Raw genomic sequence first — 21,695 nt, forward strand, 5'->3', positions numbered from 1 at the left:
AACTAGCCTATAACACAGGTTCTCTGGCTGCAGGGACAAAATTTTCTCCAAATGAGGGGAAGGAAAACTGGGCATAAATGTAGAAAGAAAAACCAGAGATCTTCAGACAGCTGCAGGAGCCACCTTAGAGATTCACTAGGCAAAGGGCCACTGTGGGCAGAAGGGAATATTTAGAGATGAAGTCATCTAATCACAGTCATTTTACAAAAGAGAAATCTGGCTTGCCCTAGGCAGCTAGAAAAGCCCTATGCAGTGAAGAGTCTAGGACTGCCTGGCAGGAGACCTGAGTTCTGGCCTCTTGTGCCACTAAGCTTCAGACCAACCCACTTAGACATTAACCTACAGACATTTGAAATTGGATGTCCCACAAGCGTTTCAAATTCAAGTCCAAAATTATTTCCCTCCCACACCAATCATCCACCTCCTCCATCTCCAGTGGTGATCATTCAATAAAGGGCCCAGAGCAGGATCCTGGGAATCATTCCTCTCTCTCCCCCATGCCCTCTCAGTTATACCAAATTCTGCTACGAATCTTCATATCCACCACTACCTCCTGCCTGTTTCTTCTGCCACTGTCTAAGCTCAGGCCCTCACTATCACTGCCTGGGTTCATTTACTACAGTTGTCTAACAGGTCTCCTGGCTTCCACTCTTGCCCTGTTTCAACCCATCTGCCACACTACCTGCCACCACAAAGAGCTTTCTAAAACAGAAATTGTCTGTCACTACTCTTTCCACCACCAACTAAATGGAGCCTAAAGTTCCAAGCAGGACACCCCAGTCTATTTGTGATCTGGCCTCTGCCTTTTTCTCTCACTTCATTTATCACCACTTAAAACATCAGCCAAGTTTTGCAGTTCCTTCAATGTCACCTTTGGCTTTGACACTAATGGTTCACTCTTCCTGGAAGTCTCCCCCTTCCCCTACCCATTGCCTGGCTAAAATTAGCTCAGCCTTCTAGACTCAGCTTAGGTTGAAATTTTCCTGGCACCCCTTTAAATGTCCCTTTAATACTACCATAGCATCTTGTGCAAACAAAAGTGTCACTACTTACCTTGAACTGTGTTTGCTCACACATCTGTGTCCCTCACTAAACCCTGAGCTGTGGGATGGCATTCTATTCAGTGTTTGGTACTGAATATTCATCCAACAAATATTTGAGGAACAACTTTATGCCAAATGTTGTAATGGATACAGCAGTGAACAAAGTAAAGATACCCTTTGCTATCAAGTGACAATCAACATCATAAATAAACAAATGAAGAAATTTTTAAAAAGCAAAAGAATAGGAGAGTGGAAAGTGCTATGCAGAGAATTAAAACAAATCATGTGATGTGAAAGTGACTACTTTAGATTGGGTATACCAAGAAGTTCCCTTTGAGGAAGTGACATTTAAGCTGGTAAGTAAATGCCAGCATGCCAGGTATTCAGAGAGAAGAGCACTCCAGCAGGGAGGTCTACCGGTACAAAGGCCGGAAGAACCAAACGCGGCTCACGTGGCTTAAAGCAAGCGTGGGAAAGTAGTGAAGATGGGGTAAGAGAAGAAGGCAGGGACCACATTATGTAAACTTTGCCGGCCAGAGTAGAGTTTTGATGTTGTTCTAAGTGTGGTTGGGAGTGACATGGTCTGATTTACATTTTCAAAAAGATCTGTAGTACAGGTACGTGAGTAATGGGCTGTGGGTAGTGGAGACCGAGACCAGTTTGGAAGAGAAACATCGATGGCCTGGACAGCTGTTTTGGAGAAGGTGGGCGGATGTGAGATACAAGTGTGAGAGTGGCTAGGACTGCTGATGAGCAGATGAGTAAGACTCAGGGCACGAAGATTTTTGACTTGGGAACAGAACAGGCGCTCCGCGGCTAATAGGAAGAAGGCCATGAAAAAGCCCCTCTTCGGATTCAGGGACCGTTCAGGTCAGGCAGCTGGAGACAGACACGCCCAGCCCCGCCGCGGGTGGCCCGCCAGCTCCGGGACGCTGCGAGAGCCCGGCTGGCGGCGCGCGCGGACCCGGACTCCACGTGCCCCGTGGGGATTTCCGTGTCCTCCGGGCGGGGCCGGAAGAGGAAGTTCGCGCTGCAGCGGCGGCTCCAGCAGCCGCGGCGGCCCCATCCCAGCCCCGCACCCGCCCCTGTCCGGCCCGGCCACCGAGGCAGCGCTGCCACGGGACCCGGAGCCTCCCCCGCCGAGCCTCGCCGCGCCGCGCAGCCGGGCTCCCACCAGTCCGATGGGGCCGCAGCGGGCGCTGCCCACCGCCGCCGCCGCCCTGCTCTGGGGCTTCCTGCTCCCGCTGGTAAGGGGGGCGGGCGGGCGCTCGGGCCTCCCCGGGGCGGGGCCGGGGCCCCTTCCCCCACCCCCTCCTAGTCAACCCTGGGCTCCCGCCGGACCCCCCACGGCCCGCGCCTGTGCGGCCTGCTCTGGTGTTTCGCCTTCATCCCTCTCCCCTTCCCTTTACTCCCTTTCCTTCCAGCCCGCATTCCCGTCCTTTGAAGTCCCCGAGTACCTTACCCCCAAGAAAGCTACCTGCGGAGACCTCAACACTACTTTGACCTTGGCGCTTCTCTATAGTTTTTCACTGTTCCGGGCGTTGTTAATTGACCTCTGAGTTTTAATGTTCAGCTTTTCTCACCGCTTCTTAACCGGCACTATCCCCACCCTAACCCTGAAAGAAGACGAAAAAAGTATACATGATCCCAGGATACTTAGCGGTTCAGGGACTGCGCTTTAGTTTAATTGCTCTCATACAGATATTTTCCCCCTTCCTCCTCTGTAGTTCATGCTTCGCCTTAGGGCTTGTTTGATTTCTTTCTCTTTTCTTTTCTTTTCTTTTCTTTTCTTTTCTTTTCTTTTCTTTTCTTTTCTTTTCTTTTCTTTTCTTTTTTCTTTTTCTTAGTGGTAGTAGTAGTAGTAGTAACAGTTTAAAATACTTTTTTAAAGAACGCACCAAAAATGTAATACTTTTAGTGGTTTTCAGTTCTCTGCCTAGTTTAAATGGGAGGAGAGTCGGTTAAGTAACAGTAACAAATATGTGTTCACAAGTTTCTTTTTATGAGTAGAAAAAAGTAATGATGTCTTAAAATTCAACACCGAACAGTTGGAGCTTCAGTGGGTGGGGGTCAGGACGCCAGTGTTCAGTGTTTCAGTTTTTGTTTCTTGTGAATTTCACTTAGGGAGTTTCAGATTGGAAACTTTCATGAGCTTTATTTATACAGAATTGGTATGCTGTATGCCTGTCTAGTTCCATTTCCATTAGAATGTGTAACTTCTCTGAAAGCGAATATTTTGCTTACTCTCCCGTTTAAAGGATTACTACTAGTGAATGTATTCAATATGAAAGTGTCTTTAACATTTACTGAGAAACCAGAATTGAAGCTTGAAGTGGTTAGTGCCTTTGGTGTATTCATAACTTGCTAGACAGCATTAGGGACATGAATAGGGGACTGTATCTAAAAATTTCTTGGAGTTGGGGGAGTAGGATGTAAAGAGAATAACAGTAGCAGTGTTGGTCTGAATCTTTGAGGTGCTGTTTACCTTGTAATCAGACATGTCCAAAAGATAACAATTCGGATAGTATTTAAATGCACATAAAACTATGAGGTAGATATGAAATTTGTTTGAGTGTTTTTGCACTCATTTTCGTTTGAACATTTTAAGGTAATTGTAAGAATATGCATGTGTGTATAAGTTCCTACTTATCCTTTTTCAACACAAATTAATAATTAACCTAATAATACATCAATTACTCATAAACTCATGTTGAAATTCATATTAAAACCTCTGAATCCCCTCACTAAAAAATGTAAGCAGAATTTTTGTGTAATTTCAAGGGCTCCACAAATCTAAAGTTTGTCCCTATTCTAAACTGTAGCTAGCCTGTCTCTCCCACATTCTAAATGTTATTCTTTTTATATTGCATGCATGCATTTTGTTGCATTTCACCACGTTAATCTTGAATTCTGTACTCCTCAGATGCATGGTTATTGTGGGGACTTAGTAACATTCTTTCACTCTACAAATACTTAGTATATATCTCTTATATGCCAGGAGTTGTGCTGGTAACTGTGAAAAAACTGACAGGATCTTTTTAAATTGTAAAGATGTTTTTCTGTGCCAACTAGTATTATTGACTGATTGTTTCTTGTTGGTTTCCCAGTAGATTTGTTTTTTTCTTCACTCTTCCTTTATTTTCTTGAAATGGTCTCTTTCTCATTCCTTTCCTTTTCTGAGGAACTCTAATAAATCTGACATCCTTTTCCTCAGCAGGAGCTCTCACTCTCTCCTTCCTTCTGCTTACTGGATATCTAGTTCCTTTCCTCCAACACAGTTTATTGTTGTTTTAGTGCAGCTTCTCCCTGGAGCCCGTGAACTCAAGCTACAGCACTTCTGGATGTCTTAATGACTTCTAACCCCATTAGGCATTTAAATCTAGAAATAAAAAGTGCCTGGCAGGTAGTTAATTCTCTCTTGGCTTTGCCATAATTACATATCACACTTGTCCTTTCCCAGTCCAACCCCTACCCCAGACCCAACAGTTAGACCTTTATTTCACAGTGTTATTTGGACTCGGTCACAGAGTTGCTTCAAAGAGAATGAGTGAAGCTTAGCCTGGATCTGATTTTACAAAAGTTCTGTTCAACTTTTCATTACTTCAAAGAATCTTAAGTGCTGTATAGCCACATCTTGGACAGTGAAGTGATAAGCAGGGTCCCCAGGAGAATAATCTTTTGCTAAAATCTACATTCCTTTGTACACTACACCAGCTCAAAAAATATTCTTTAGTTCCTTCTCTTCTGCCCTTCTCTCTCAACCTTTTGGAGAAACTAGGTGTCTGCTACCCAACCTATCAGAGACAGGCCTAGCTACCATGCTGTGGACTGTATTATGTCCTTCCAAAATTCATATGTTGAAGAACTAACCCCTCAATGTTGATGGTGTTTGGAGATGGGGCCTTTGGGAGATAATTAGATTTAGATGAGGTCAGAAGGTAGATCCCTTGTGATGGGATTGATGCCCTTATAAGAAAAGATACCAGAGGGCTTGCTCTCTCTCCCTGCCCAACCCCCTTCCTCTGGTATTTTGTTATGCAGCACAATCTAACTAAGACAGATTTTGGTACCAGGAGTGGGCTTCTGCTGCAACACATGCAATACACATGTGGAAACAGTTTTGTAATTGGGTAGAGGCTAGAAGAGGTTTGAGATACATGCTAGAAATATGAACATTAAAGGTGATTCTGTTGAGGTGTCAAATGGAAATGAGGAACGTGTTATTGGAAACTAGAGGAAAGGCAGTCCTCGTTATAAAATGACAAAGAACCTGGCTGAACTATGGTCTAGTGTTGTGTGGAAGGAAGAACTGTAAGCAGTGAAATCAGATATTTAGCTGAGGAGATTTCTAAGCAAAATGTTGAAGGAACAGCTTGGTCCTTCCTGACTGCTTATAGTAAAATGCAAAGGAGAGAGAAGAATTGAAGGCATCATTAAGCAGAAAGGAACCAAAATTTGAAGATTTGGAAAATTCTTTTCTATCCATATTGAAAAAAAAAAGTTTGTTCTGGAAAGAACACTTTACACTGTGGCTGAACAGTCACTTGATAAGGAGCTTATGGGATTATATGAGCAGAAACACTACCACTTTGAACGGTTGGGGATGGAAATGGGACAAAATGAAGAAAGGCTGTTGGACTTCTTGGATCTGCCAGGACCGGGTGATAGAGCTATTTGGCTGTGAATGTGCATTATTCTTCACGAAGAGGGAGAAATACCTCCCCAAAGTATTTCAGAGATCATCAAGGCTACCACATCAGTTTCCACAAGCCTTATGGTCTATGCCAGGAGCCTTTGGGGTGGGACCCCACATAGCCCTGGGGGTGACATTTCTACCCCAGTCGGCCTGGAAGACGGAACGTAGAGCCAAAAAGGATACTTCTCAAGTCTTAAGAGCTAATGGAATCTGTCTTGCTAGGCTTTGGACTTCCTTGGGTCCTCTCACCCGTTTCTTCCTTCTGATTTCTCCCTTATGGAATGGGAATGTCTACCCTATGCCTGGAATTTTGGAAGCACATGACTTGTCTGGTTTTACAAGCTCACAGCTGCAGAGGAATTTTGCCTTGTGATGAAATCTTTGAGTCTCACCATGTCAGATTTAGGTGATGTTTAGATGAGATTTTGGACTTTAGAGTTGATGGTGCAATGAGATAAGACTTTGGGGGCTGTTGGTATGGAATGAATGTATTTCGCATGTGAGAAGGATATGACTTTGGGGGCCAGGGGAGGAATACTGTGGATTAAATTGTTGTTTAAGCCACCTAGGCTGTGGTGTATGTCTAAGCCCACACTTTGACAAGCTAGTTTTATCACATTCCTCCTTTAACTTTTATATTCTTCACAATTTTTCTTTTCCCTTCTCTCCTCTCAGCTGTCTTTGTGAATTCTGCATCTCATTGTACAATTTTTAAGTCACTGATGGCTGTCTTATCTCCTTCCCAAAATGTAACGCCTACATGTACATTTCCTTAGAACCTCAAAATAATCCTGAGAGAAGTTTCAGGAAGATTATGACTTGTCCTAGATCATATAGAAACTCATCAAAAGGGGACTTGAACCCAGTGTTTTTAGACATTTCTTTATACCTTTCCACTAAGCTGTGCAATAATGATTTTTCTTTTTCTTTTTTTTTTTTGTGGTTTAGAGATAGAACACAAGACTGATCAGATAAATTTATACATTTATACATTTGCTTTCATTAAAAAAGTTCTAAGGATTGAAGACATGTTTATTATATATTTAATAATTTGTTTTTGTTAAAAATTTACCTGAAATTGGGTCTTTTAACAGCAATCTAGACCATAAAGACTCCAGGTATGGGCTGTTATCCTAAGATACTTTTTTTTTTTTTTCAATTTGATTACCTTTAGGCCACAATTCGCCAAACATCACCATGTCCTGTGGTCTTGAATCAACTCTAATTTACCTGTCTGGCCTTTCAGGCATTTGAGTTTGTGAATTCGAGTGTAAATAATAAATTCTGTAGTAGTTAAGTGGTAATATTTCTTAAGAAAAACCAGGAAGAAGGCTGGATCTAGGTAACAAATAGCATGTAAGCCCCATGAAGGAAAAACTCTTACTGACTCATTCTCTGCTGTCCTCCATAGAACTTCATAGACTGCAGAGTATTGAATGAATGAATGGTTACCTTGTCTCCAGTACCTCTTAGCCTGTACATTACATGTCCCCAGATTCTCCAAGTGCAAGGAATGATCCTAGCTCTACATTCCCCATGGCCCACACACTGTTCTGATCCCTGTACATCCTTGTTCTATGCCCTAACTCCCAATGAGCCACTAATTAAGAAATTAAAGATTACACTTAATCTCTGTGGGTCTGGGTCTAGTCACTTTTCAGTGCATCATTTCCATAAACCTTGCATACTGAAAGTAGGAGTGGAAAGAACATAGATTGTCTTAATTATATAACTTATTAAGGAGGGAAAAGGCATAGAAAATATAGAGAATGATCAGAAAGTTATTTTGGCCTGACTTTGGAACATGTCATTCAAACACACAACCCCAGTTCTGCCTTTCCTGTAGAGGCCCCTTTCAACTCTTACTGAATTGCTGTTGACTTAAAACTCATATCTGTATAAAGAGAAAGATGTTTGTGAAGAAAAGGACACCTTCTACATTGCTGTGATGTAAAGGTAATGGTAGGTGGCTGCTGCTCCTCAGCGTTTACCATTCAGTGATTACATTGTAACTTTTTTCTTCTGGTTTAGTAGTAAACTGATTTTTTTTTTTTTTTGCTAGTTATCATTTTAAATAAATTCTATTTATTAGCAAAACTTGTCCCAAATCCCCAGGCCTTATATTTGGTATCTAAAAATAGAGGAATAGTTTAATTTGTAGATTTTATGAAGAGAGATTGCAGTGAGAGGCAGGGGGTTAATTGGAGAGAGAGTTAGTCAAATTCACATACTGCCCCTTGACACAGAAGGTTTAAGTATGTCTAATGAATAACAATACAAATAACATGGCCCACGTTTAACAGACAGACTGTGGAGGCTAGTGGGGAAGCTGGGACCCAGTGATGCATATGCTGAAGAGTTTTCAATGAAATTATGGTTGAAATGAGGGAACTGCTGGCCAAAACATGAATGATGCTATATCAGCATACTGCAGGTACAATGTGACTTTCACCTCTTAAGAAAATTCCTAGGAGGACCTCAGTAATGTCTAGAAGCCTGGTGAGTTTCACTGCTAATCATGATAAAGTCTGTAACTGTGTAATCTTTATACCAGCTTCAGAGCATCACCTGGAAGCTTGTTAGAAATGCATAGTCATAGGCCCCTCCTAAGAACAGCTAGATCAGAATCTGATTTTAACAAGAACATTAAAGTTTAAGAAGCATTTATCTATAATAAAGGGTAAGAAATTGCTGCCCACACAATTTATAATAGCCAAGACATGTATGCAACCTAAATGTCTATCAACAGGTGAATGGATAAAGATGTGGTATATATACACAATGGAATGCTACTCAGCCATAAAAATGAATGAACTAATGCCATTTGCAGCAACATGGATTGACCTAGAGATTGTCATACTAAGTGAAGTTAAGTCAGATGGAGAAAGACAAATACCATATGATACCAATAATATGTAAAATAAAATATGACACAAGTGAACTTATTTACAAAACAGAAACAGACTCACAGACATAAAAAACAAACTTATGATTACCAAAGGAGAACAGGGGGAGCGCAGCGGAGGGATAAATTAGGAGTTTGGAATTAGCAGGTACAAACTACTATATATAAAATAAACAACAAGGTCCTACTGTGTAGCATAGGGAACTATATTCAATATCCTGTAATAAACCATAATGGAAAAGAAAAAAAAAAGAAATTACTGCCAAAATTACTGAGCATAATCTCTAGGGAAAAAGAACCATGCTTGACTAATCTGTTAAGGTTTTTTAAGGAAATATATACATGGGTAAAGATTAACATTGCATTATGCAGAGCTCAATCTTGATCAGGTAAAAATGGACCAAGATACAGAATCCTGGTAGACTCAAAGGATGGCATGGATACAGAGTAGAGGATAGTATGTTAGGTAAAATTTTATCTAGAGAATTGTTATTTTCAGAAGGAATATGTGAAGAACTTACATTTGGAAAGTAGATCCAATATTAGCAGATACCTTTTGAAGGAGAAAGAAGGGTAGAATACAGACAAACCAAATATGTGAACCAAGGAAGAATATGCTAACTGTACTATTAGCTTGGACAGGAGTAGAAAGGCCTGTTTCCTAGGTTAATGTTAGGCTGGTGAGTCAGCATCAGGAGGCTATTTGAACAGAGGCCAGGAATTCAAATACCCATGATTGGAACTACCAGAGGACTGGAGTATAAAGCAGGGATGTAGCCCCAAGAGATAGGGACATGAAGGTCGGTGCAGGACTGTTACGGTGTGAGCAGGCTGATGAAATAAAGCTTTTTACATGTCCCTTTGTTTAAGGGCTGATTGGTCTGGGAAAATGGGGAGATGGTACACCTGCAAGGATGTGAGTATAGTGTACATCATTATAGTTCTTTTTCAGACTTTTCACTCATCATTTAACACTTGTCATACTGCAAAGTATATAGGAGAAAAATGATCAAAGGAATAGGCAACTATAACATTAAGATAAACTTAAACATCAATATTAATGGGATTATATGGAATATGATTGAAGTCAGGTGATCTGAATAAGGTAAATTAGGAAATGTTCATTAACAACAGGCATCCCATGAAGTTTTATGTGAGGTAAATTTGAATCAGAAAAAAAAGAAGTGCTGCTTCACACCTTGGGCTAGTAAACTTGCTTCCCTTGTATGTGAGGATCAAGTAAGATGCAGAATATGAAGGCACTGGTGTGAGGCTGATGATTTGATGGTTGTGGAGAACGCTTGATTTCCCTACCAGTGGTTATTGGGACTGTCGTTAAGAGGAAGAATTTGGGATGAGCAATAAGGAGCAGTCATCATAAGGAAAGGAAGTCCATGAAGCTCTAGAGTCCTAGAAGTGGGGGTATTTAGAAGAGTATAAGGAAAGGACTTAGAGTTTGTGGTATTAAGAATGTGGGAGGAACTAATGGTTATTAGAGGAATTTGAGTGGTGGTAGGAGACGCATGCCCAGTATCATAGAGAAGGAGTTAGCAGCTAATGTAGAGCTATATGTGACTAGTATTAAAACTGGAGGGGGATGGTTGGGTACTAAGAGGTGCTTGGGGTGTCCAGCTGCATGAAGGAACTTGAAATGATAGCAGATTTGAAAGATTGCTGGTCTGGGTTTTAGAGAGCTCAATTCTAATTCTGGCCCCTGAGACCACTTCATTGTGATCATTTTGGACCTGACTGAGCTGTAGAATGAAGGGACTAGATTATGTTATCCCCAAATCCCTTCATGTTCTTGATACTAAGCTTCTTACTAAGAGAAAATATTTTCATTATTGGTTGAAAATATAAACAGATACAATGAGGTGTCTCCTCACACCAGTTAGAAGGGCCATCATCAAAATGTCTACAAATAATAAATGCTAGAGAGGATGTGGAGAAAAAGGAACCTTCCTACGCTGTTGGGAGTTTAAATTGGTGCAGCCACTACGGAAAACAGTGTGGAGTTTTCTTAAAAAACTAAAAATAAAACTACCATATGATCCAGCAATTCCACTCCTCAGTATATATTTGGAAAAAGTGAAAACTAATTCAAAAAGATACATGCACCCCAGCAGCACTATTACATATTTATATGTAATAGCAGCATATAGCATAGCAGCACTATTTACAATTGCCAAGACATGTTAGGAACCTAAGCATCCATCAACAGATGACTGGATAAAGAAGATGTGGTATGTGTCTATATATATAGACACACACACAGAGAGAGGAATACTACTCAGCCATAAAAAAGAATGAAATAGTACGATTTGTAGCAACATGGATGGACCTAGAGATTGTCATCCTAAGTGAAGTAAATCAAAGACAAATATCATATATCACTTATATGTGGAATCTAAAAACCAGTACAAATGAACTTATTTACAAAGCAGAAATACACTCATAGACATAGTAAACAAGCTTATGATTACTGAAGAGGAAGGGAGGGGTAAGTTGGAAGGATGGGATTAACAGATGCACACTGCCATATATAAAACTGATAGGATTTATTATTTAGCACAGGGAACTATATTCAGTATCTCAAAATAAACTATAATGGGAAAGAATTTTTAAAAAAGAATGTAGGTATATACATATGTAGAACCCAATCACTTTGCTGTACACCTGAAACTAACACAATATTGTAAATCAATTATATTTTAATAAAAATAAATAAACTACCCAGAGTTTCTGATTCAGTAGGTCTGGAATAGAGCCCAAGAATTTGCATTTCTAACACCCTAGAAACTACTAAAGTTTTTACTAGAGACTCTGACTTTAATCATATTCTGTTTGTGAGTATCTATTTCATGTTTGTTTTTAATCTTCCCAGTAAGACTATAACTTCTTGTTTAGTGTTTCTTTGGGGAGGACAGCTTTGTTGAGGTATAATTCACATAACATAAAATTCACCCATTTAAAGTGTACAATTCAGTGGCTTTTAGTATATTTACAGATATCTGCAGCCATTACTACAGTCAATTTTAAAACATTTACATCACCTCAAAAAGAAACCAAATAGGTAGAACACAGAGGATTTTTAGGGCAATAAAACTATTTCGTATTCCATGTGATACTGTAATGGTGGATACATGTCATTATACATTTGTCAGAACTTATAAAATGTGCAATACCAGGAGTGAATTCTAAATGTAAACTGTAGACTTTGGGTGGTAGTGAATTGTCAGTGTAGCTTCATTGATTGTAACAAAGGTTAACAGTGGAGACTGGGGGAGGTTATGCATGTGTGTGATAAGGGGATATGTGGGAACTCTACTTTCTGCTGTTTTGCTGCTATGTCTCTCTCCACATCCTTCTTCAAGTTCATGTAAATATACAGCTACAGATAGGAAGCTTTGAGGGTTGGTCTTTTTTTTTTTTTAATAAAAATAGGATACACTATAAATATCTTTCTGGGACTTGCTTTTCTCACTATGAACATCTGTTTCTACAGGTAGATCTAGTTCTTTCTTTGTAATTGCTGGGTACTATGTGTACCATAATGTAATGGATCCGTATCTGTGGAAGATGTTGATTTTTTTTGTTGCTATAATAATATTGGATAATATTACAGTGAATATCCCTGTACATTTATCTTTGTGCATTTGTGTAATACATCTGTAGGATATGAATCAGAGGATTATTTGTATTAAAAAGCTTGATTGATATTGCCAGTTGTCTATTATAAAGGTTGTATCACTTCAGCAGCAGTGTGCATGGTTAAAACCCAAATCCTGATCTAAATACATTCCTCTCCAAAAGGAGCTTAGTAGATTGATGGATTCCAATCTGTGGCAGGTAAAGGGTAAAGTCAGCCTAGAGACAAGGAAATCCTCAAAGACTAATGAGGTCTTGTCAAAAGGATACAAAGAGCAAGCTGGAAGAGGTTCTCCTGGCCAAATTTGGGACAGTTTGAACCTCATAAAAATAATGGTAATTGCAACTATGTTGAATTTTTAAAAATCAGTGGATCTCTAGTAATACTAAACAAAAGGTGGAAGAGGGAGAGAGTAAATCTCTTTTTTAAAGAATACTAGCTGATAAATGTAGAGGATTGACAGTATGAAGAAACATTCACCAGTTCACAACCCCCAACATAATCTGTAAAATTAAATTCAGGTATGGGTCATCAGCATCATCAGTCATGAAATACTAGGTGAGAGGTTGTTGAACTGTTCACATGATGCTACAGATTACTCACCAATCACAAGGGGAAAATATATTTATTTAACTTTACACTGGAGGAATCCTGCAGTTACTGTGTTAACCAAATAATCAAACTCAGCATCACTAAGGCAGGACATCCTGATAATGTGCCATTTCATTGGATGCAGTAAGAAGTACCCAACTCACTTACAAAGTATTCTTTCAAAAATGTTTGGCCTAAATCTAATCAACCCTCGCAATTATCCACAGGATTCCCTTCTGTAGTTAGAACTGTGGGTGTTATACTATATGACCTAGGTAGGTTATATTAGTGACTTCTCTGAGTCTCAGAGCCCTCATTTGTAAAATGGTGATAATGAATCAGATAAATGTATGGTGGTAGCCTAAATGTACTTTGTTGAATTTGTATAGTTTGTTTATAACATAAAAATAGTTTGGTGTACAGTAAAAATTTAACATATTCGTTCACATCTGCTGTCAGAATCCATTCACAGCCACCAAGTATATAGCTAAATGAAGACTACATTTCTTTTTTTCTACAGATAATTTCCTTATGTAACTATTTTCTGTAATCTGATGGCATGTTTCGAGAATCCCCTACACTTGCCTAGGTGCATAAGCTCATGAAGCCCCAAGTATGCCAGAAAGCCTTCTAGTGAAATATTCAAGGGAGATTTTAAGTAAGAGAGCATGAATTAGAACATTTCTGTACTCTTTAGACATTTAGATTGACTTGTCTGAAATTTTATAGTTCAAAAATGGTCAAATAACAGCAATTTCATGTGCCTCAGCCTAATGCATGCGTTGTGGTAGAGGCTTAGTACACTACCTTTATCTGCCAAGCAATCCTTTTTCCCCCTTATGTTGTAGTGCAAGATTTTCTCAGAGGAGGAGAGAGGAAGGAGCTGGATTGATCCAAGTCTGAGGGGAACTGTGATGTGGAGTGGTTTTCTAATTATCTTAGAATGTTTCATTTCCTAGGCTCCACTCCCACCTCCCACCCCCTTTTCTTTCCAGGTAGTGGGGAATGAGGCACAAGGAAAGGACAGTTTTCTAGTTCTTCTTTTTCCTGACTTTAAATTCTGGATTGGTCTATTTGAATAAGCAGTTGCAGGGTCTTAAAAACTTGAGATTTCCGGTTTCTGTGGTTTTTTTCCAAAGAGAGCACTTAGAAATACTGGTGTACCTTTTATTTATTTACTTACTTACCCTAGTTACTCATAGAATATGGAAGGAAGACAGGTTGAGGGATTTCAGGGGCATTTTCTTTTATAGAATATAAGCAATAGAGTAATAACTGATAAGAGATTGGGAAGTTTCAGGCTGTAAAGGGAGTACTGCAGTTGTCACATCATGCAAGATTCCTCCCTGGGATATGGCCCTTATAACAAGGGTCTGTAAGAGAGTGATTTATCTTCCTTACAGTTCCGGGCAAATGCGTATAGTTTCAGTATTTCCTCAAACAAGAAGAAATTAATTCATTGGAAGACCTTCCTCCTTAAGGAAATGTGGTCAAACCTTTATATAAATAGCTTTATTAAAATCCTTAGTTCTTGGCAAGCCAAGTTATTGTCACTGTGAAAATGATTGTTCACGCCCTAGGCAGCTGCTCAGGAAGCAATTCTGCATGCGTCTGGAAATGGCAGGCCTTCACCATCTAAGGACTACTGCATGCTGTATAACCCTCACTGGACAGCTCTTCCAAGTACCCTAGAAAATGCAGTAAGTAAACCACAGCTTCTATTCTAAAAATGGAATGATTTGTAAACATAAAAATATTGAATAATGAGAATGAGTATTTTTCTGTGTAAACTAGTTGTAATATATTGTGATTAATACATAATAATTTTATTCCTCTTGCTTAAGTAGTTTTCTCTCCGTGGGAAAAACAAGTTAGTGGATTTTTAAAAAATACTTCCTCAAAACCTGATTGTCATAAAATATTTCTAATTTGAAAGAACGTTGTATTAAACCAGTGTTAATACTTCATTACTGAATGTATTTAGGGTGACATATGATATTTATCATGTTAAAGGCATTTCTTCTTTCCAGTCTTCCATTAGTTTGATGAATCTGACTACCACAACACTGTGCAACCTTTCTGATATTCCTCCTGATGGAATAAAGAATAAAGCAGTTGTGGTACAGTGGGGAACCTGCCATTTTCTTGAAAAAGCCAGAATTGCACAAACAGGAGGTGCTGAAGCTTTGTTGGTTGCCAATAACAGTGTCCTAGTAAGTTATAAAATTATGATTACTTCTTTTGAGTTCAGGGTATCAAATTTTAGAGGAATTAAACTATTCTCTGTGTGTGGTTTAGGGGCTGAATTTTGAATAATCTGATAGTAGGATTCTTTTCAAATAAACATTCTGGTTATGTTGAGCATTTAATTGGAAATTTTTGTTGTTTCTTTTTCATTCCTAAAGTAGACAAGACTATGTTAGGAACAATGTGTGTGTGTGTGTGTGTGTGTGTGTGTGTGTGTGTTGCACATACATATATATGACATACCTCTGTTTGTGTATGTACGTAAAATATCAGTTTAAGTTTATGCTAAAATCATTCCAATTTGAGAATTTGTACTATAATAGTAAGAAAGAACCCATGAAACTTTGTTTTATAACTTAAATGTAACATTTATATTTAATGGAATTATTTATGTTTTATTTTATAAACACACTAGTCGTTCCTAAGTTTTCATAATATTTTTTTCTTTTAGTTTCCTCCCTCAGGGAACAAATCTGAATTTCAGGATGTGAAAATACTGATTGCTTTTATAAACCACAAAGACTTTAAAGATATGATGCAGGTAAATTAGTAATTATATATTTGACAAAGTTTATAAATAGTACAACTCTTTTAATCCTTGATATTTTATTTAGATTATATCTGCTTCATTTGCTAACAAGAAGTTATAAAAGCCTATCGTATCTTTATTTGGAAAGTATTCATCCCCCTCAACCTCCTCTCCCATTTAGCACAAAGTGTTTCAGAGCACTGACTTTAGAAAGGATAGTTCTGTTTGGATTCCTTTTAAAAATCTTTGTGTCATATCATTTATCTTAACTTTAAATCCCTGAACAAAATGTGATTGTGTTCAATGCTGCACTTTCAAGATCTAATAAACCAAAGCACAGCCTCATGATTTTGACAAGAGACCACAGTATCTTGTCAATAGTTCCAGTATTGTTGACTGTCTTGTGTATAGTGTCCATTCCAGAATGACATTGGAATATTGCTGCCATATGCTGTAGTAAAAAGAAAACACTGTATTTACTATTATTTTGCTTTTCAGACTCTCGGAGATAATGTTACTGTGAAAATGTATTCTCCTTCGTGGCCTAACTTTGACTATACTATGGTGGTAATTTTTGTGATTTCTGTGTTCACTGTGGCATTAGGAGGATATTGGAGTGGACTAATTGAATTGTAAGTTTAATTAAACTGTAGTGTTTTTAAGAAAAATGGGTAAAAAATTATTGTTTGGTAATCATTTTATCATGTAACTACATTTAAAATTCTAATTGTTTCCGGAATATAGTGCTGATTAGATTAGATTGCAAGTTTGTCCTCATATCGGTCATTTAACTCCTCATTGAGAAGAAGCGAGTCATAGGCTCCTCCAGTTCTGCTGGCGCGGAAACGGTGAAATTCCATCAAAGACTCTCTTAAATTAAACTGTTTAATTATCTCTCTCAGAAAATGTGAAGGTAACTAACATCCTAATGTGCCTATTTATTTGAATTGGAAGAAAATAAACAAGAGAAGCTGGGGAGTCTTTCAGCTCCTCCTGAATTGAGTCATTACAGTGTGACCTCACCATTCTGTTTAATGCTTTAGGAATTCTAAGGATATTAATTAAGCATGTCCATATTTTAATTTAAATATAGAAATTCCAACTGTACATAAAATTTGGGTTTCTCTATTTAATAGCAACCTAAACCCAATCTTTTTACAGTTATGTACCTTTGGCTTTAGATTACAATGGGCAATATAGTTTAAAAGGATCAGTTCACATTTATAACTCTGAGTGAAAAATCATACTCAGAGCATATTATTTTATGTGTAAAAAAAATGTATTCACTTTATAAATTGATCTGTAGGTTCCATTAAAAGGGGCTTATTTGAAGCTAAATGAAGATAATAAGCTTATTTCTAATTTCTTAAAATACTAAAATTTGATTGGCTTATATTAAGAGAGAAATCTTACGGTTTGACAAGCGTTAAACCTGGAGTATTGAGCTTTAAATGTTTTACAAATTTGGAAAACACATTTCAACATGCATTAGGCACATGTTTTCACATGAGTAAGCATTGTTTTTCCTTCATTATTAATCTTTATGAAACATAGTATCTTAGATCTCCAAAATCATTTTCTAGATTTTATGGTGAAACTTTATAAATAAATTTCCCCAAAACTACTGACTCATTGAAAACATTTTCCCATTTAATATAGATTCTCACTATACTTCCATTACTATGTAAATTGTTTCTTCTGTAGAGTAATGCTTCCCAAACTGTCAGGTGCATACAAACCGAAATCTCATTAAAATGAAAATTCAGTTTTAGCAGTCTTGGGATGGGTGCCCAGATTCTGCATTTTGAACAAGCTCCTGAGTGATTTTTCTGGCCCATGTTTGACACTTTGAGTTAGCATGGCAAGCGTCACATGCACGTCAGGGCAGGCTCTTCTTCAGGAAAGTTGAAGATGAGAACATATAAGTTATTTTGTTCATAAAACATGGTGATGGGCAAAAACAGTATGTTGCCATCAGTAACCAATTGGGAGAGTAGATGTCCTTTACATGAGGGATTGTGGATTTTGAAATTGAGGTGACTGATTATCTAAAGACAGAAATAACTAAGTGTTTGTATGTATTTGGGGATGAGGCGGGTGACAGTATAGAGAAAGAGAGTGATGATAATCAGTGATAAAATGGAAAAAGTTTCATAAAAAGTAGAATTATTGAGAACATAAAAACCACTTGCAACAACGTGGCTGGATTTTGATGGCATTATACTAAGTGAAATAAGTCAGACAAATACCAAATGATCTCATTTATGTGTGAAATCTAAAAAAAAAACCAGACTCATACATACAGAGAATAGATTGGTGGTTACCAGAGGTAGGAAGGTGGAATGTGAGCAAAATGGGTGAAGGTGCTCAAAAGGCACAAAATTCCAATTATAAATAAGTCCTGGTAATGTAATGAAATATGGTGATAATAGTTAATAATTCTGTAGTGTATATTTGAAAGTTGCTAAAAGAATAGATCTTAAAAGTTCTCGTCACAAGAAAAAAAATTGTTTAGCTGTGTGGCAGTAGATGTGAACTAGACTTATTGCAGTGATCATTTTGTGGTATGTACAAATAGCAAATCATTGTGTTGTACACCTGAAACTAATACAGTGTTATATGTCAGTTATATCTAATTAAACAAAAATAACACAAGGACTTATTTAGCAAGTAAAGAGAGACTGAAAGAGAAGGGAAAAGAGAGTAAGACTTAGGGGAGGGAAAATTTGCCAGAACAGGACCTCATAACCCAGAATTATCTGCCAAATGAACAATGTACTATGTGCAAAAGGGAAAAATGCTTTGGTTCCATATAAAGACTTTCCAGTGGAGAGTTAAAATCTTATTATAACGAGATCGCTGGTCCTCAAGCTTCAGAAATTCAAGATGGCATGAAAGAAAGCTTAGCTTCCTGTTGCATATGGCTATTGAGCTGATTTAAGAGTACAGTTTTTTTAAAAGATGAATTGTATTATTTTAACATGAAGTAAGTCTGATACATGTTTCCCCTCAAGAAATTATCTGATGCTTTTTAGTACACTTAATATGAATATGTAACTTTTTTATTATCATGACTTTATGTGTGCTATGATGAAAATGTCTTTAAATGTATCTGTTTGCAATGATAGATACCAAATGTTGGCACATTTTCCCACTCAGATACCACTTTCATGAAACTTCTGTTAATGCCCTGTCATCCAGCTCCACATGTCAGGGAGGTACTGTGTGTCTCTCCTCAAACTCTCTCCCTGCTCTTTTCCCAGGCAGCCTCCCTAGAGTCGCAGATGCCTAGAATAGTGATCATCCCAATCAGCAGTTTTCTAATAAGAAAGTAGCAGGTTGGTAAATAAGAAGTTTGGCGAATGTACAGTTTGATAGAAATAAGTCTTTTTTTAACCTAAAGTTTGTATTGAGCCCAGACCTGGTAAAAAAAAGGGTCAGGATATAAAAAAAGGGAACAGAGTTTGGTAGACCAGAGTTGAGGAGACTGGAACCAGAAAAGTATCAAGTGGATTCTGTGTAACTGGGAGAGAAAACAAGGTGAAAGAACAAAGACTGCTCCACAGAGGACACTTGTGACTCTTTCCTCTTCAACTTCTGTGTTTGCCTTTTATTAGCTGGGTAACCCAGCATGGGTTGTTAGGAGAAATAGAAACAATGTTTTGCTATCTTAAATCAAGGGAGGACAAAGCTATGTGTTGAAGTTCTTTTGAATCCTTCATAATACATTGATGGGCACCAAACAGATATGTAGTAAATTCTTGGCTGTTTGGTAGAAGAATTTAATGTTTACATTTAGAAGAAGCTAATTTCAAAAGTACTTTACTATCTGTAAGTTGGTAACATTAAGTGTGAAAAAGAATTGGTTATCATTTGAAACTTATTATGTCAGTATAGTTTCCAAATTAGATAATATAAACATCCATAAACATTAATTTATTTATATAGTAAATGTCATCTGTTTTAACAGTTCCGCTTCCAGGAAAAAAAATGCTGTTTCAAAAGTTAGTGGTTAATAACAGATCAACTCTGGAGACTAGAACTATAGGGAGTTTCCAGATTAAAAAATTATTTTTGGTATGCAGTTTTTTTTTAAAGTATATTACTTTGTAATAAACTAATTTAAGTCAGTGTTAGAGATAGATTTTTAAAAAACTGTACTTGGCAGAGTTTTGCTTAACTTCCTGTGTATATTTATGCAGGGAAAGCATGAAGGCAGTGATGAACACTGAAGACAGAGAAATGAAGAGAAAGAAGGAAGAATATTTTACTTTTAGTCCTCTAACAGTTATAATATTTGTGGTCATCTGCTGTATTATGATGGTCTTACTTTATTTCTTCTACAAATGGTTGGGTAAGAAATCATATTTTGTATTTGCTCCTTTTAGCATACAGTCTTTTCATTTACTTTGCCAGATTTTTTTTTTTCCTTTAAGACATTCTACCTGGAAAACTTAAGTGAATAATTAAAAAGTGATGTTAACTTTTTAAACTATCAGAAGTATTAGGTTCCCATTACTCTGGGGTAAAAAAATATTCTGATTAAAAATATAGTGTGTCTTTAGATAAGAACACTTCTTCATGGATGACTTGAAAGAATTGCTGTTGTCCCTAAGTTCCCCTCTTTGCAGATAAAGCATGATAGCCCAGTATCTAGGCAGCAGTCTAAGGACTTCTTGGTGGCTATATTTAGTTACATGAAATGGAAGATTATTCACATTACTAATTTATTGTTTCTGCTTACCCCCAGAGTGTGGTTTGTCCTTTTTGTCAGTTTGCAATTCAAGGTTTTGTACTGCTTAAATTTTATGTTGCTTGTATAAACAGTTAAGACCACACTACATCTGAAGACACACAGGTACTTGTCTGTGGTCTAGAGAATAACTGATCATTTTTCCTTTAAGAAGGTAAAGATAATGGCTTGCCCATCCCTTGGACAGTCTTCTTAGTGGTCTAATAGGATGGAAATTTGCCATCTGTGGCCAACGCTCAGCAAAAAGAGGAGGGAGACCAGGGAAAAGGAGAGTGTGCCTGGTGAGAACTAGCAAAAACCCTTCGTAAGAACTACCACAGGCTACAGTGCTTATTTAGAGAATATTAGTATAATTTTCTGGACTAGAAAACTGAGGCCCTAAGGTTCGTTTTAGCTTATTGTTCAACTTCTCCTGTCCTATGGCAGCAATTTTAAAACTATACCTGTGGCATATATTTTCAATTAGGAAAAAATTATTCTTTGAGTATCACTCATATTTTGGTCTGTTGCTGGGAGGGTTGACACTAGGGTGATTTTGTATTATGTCGTCATTGCGCAGCTAGTTTTTCTGATTTAATTCTCAGCCTTCATTTATTTGTGTCTGACCCCTAGTTGATATATTTCATGGCCTTTGATAGAAAAAAGAGATTTTTGTTCTTTACTCTTAAAGCATGTTTTGGTAAGAAATTTCCTTAAACTCATTGCTATTTAAAAAGTTGACCCTGTTTATAATTTTCAATGTAAAAGGAAGATCATCAAACCTCATGGTTATCCCAGGACATGGGATCTAATTGTGACTCTGACAACGGTGTATAAATTGCAAGATCTAGTGTACCTTCAAATGGTTGCTTATGGTTAAATTGCTGCCATTTCTTAATGTATCTAACTTACTAAATTACTAAGTTTCTCCTTACCACTTTAGGCTAAGTCATACTCAAAAAACTACCTAAGGATAGTTATATTAACCAAATTATCATGCCTAATCATTTTCTTTGATATAGCCTGACATTGAATGAGACACCTTAAAACTCTGTTAGGGCCTCCTGAGCATGATTTCCACTAGAATTTTAAAACTTGGGTTGGAAGCTGTTGGTAGATGACTCCCCAAACTCAATTTGGCAATCTTTGACTGTCTATCTTACTACTCAGATTACATATATATATATCCAATAATAAAAATAACAAATAATAAGCTAGTGAAAAAGTAATTTGTCCAAGCTCACCAATTAGGAAGTGACTATCCCTGATTTACTATTTCCGTTTACTCTCTTTTCTCACCTGA

The 21,695-nt window shown here is 37.7% G+C and overlaps 1 protein-coding gene across 2 annotated transcripts in view; it reads left to right on the forward strand.

The window, feature by feature from the left end:
- Positions 1-1,390: 1,390 nt before the first annotated feature.
- SPPL2A (signal peptide peptidase like 2A) overlaps positions 1,391-21,695 on the forward strand; it is a 43,853-nt gene continuing 23,548 nt past the window's right edge. The window contains exons 1-6 of one of the 2 annotated variants that reach the window (XM_064485606.1): positions 1,391-1,533; positions 14,465-14,584; positions 14,915-15,097; positions 15,583-15,672; positions 16,159-16,292; positions 19,863-20,014. In XM_064485606.1, coding sequence (XP_064341676.1) covers positions 1,408-1,533; positions 14,465-14,584; positions 14,915-15,097; positions 15,583-15,672; positions 16,159-16,292; positions 19,863-20,014 — 805 coding nt within the window. In that variant the 5' untranslated portion in view covers positions 1,391-1,407. Of the gene's footprint in view, positions 1,534-1,861; positions 2,291-14,464; positions 14,585-14,914; positions 15,098-15,582; positions 15,673-16,158; positions 16,293-19,862; positions 20,015-21,695 lie in introns of those variants that run through there. The other variant, XM_031453069.2, reaches the window with a different exon arrangement.

Source organism: Camelus dromedarius, chromosome 5, assembly GCF_036321535.1.
Source record: "Camelus dromedarius isolate mCamDro1 chromosome 5, mCamDro1.pat, whole genome shotgun sequence".
Taxonomy (NCBI): Eukaryota; Metazoa; Chordata; class Mammalia; order Artiodactyla; family Camelidae; genus Camelus; species Camelus dromedarius.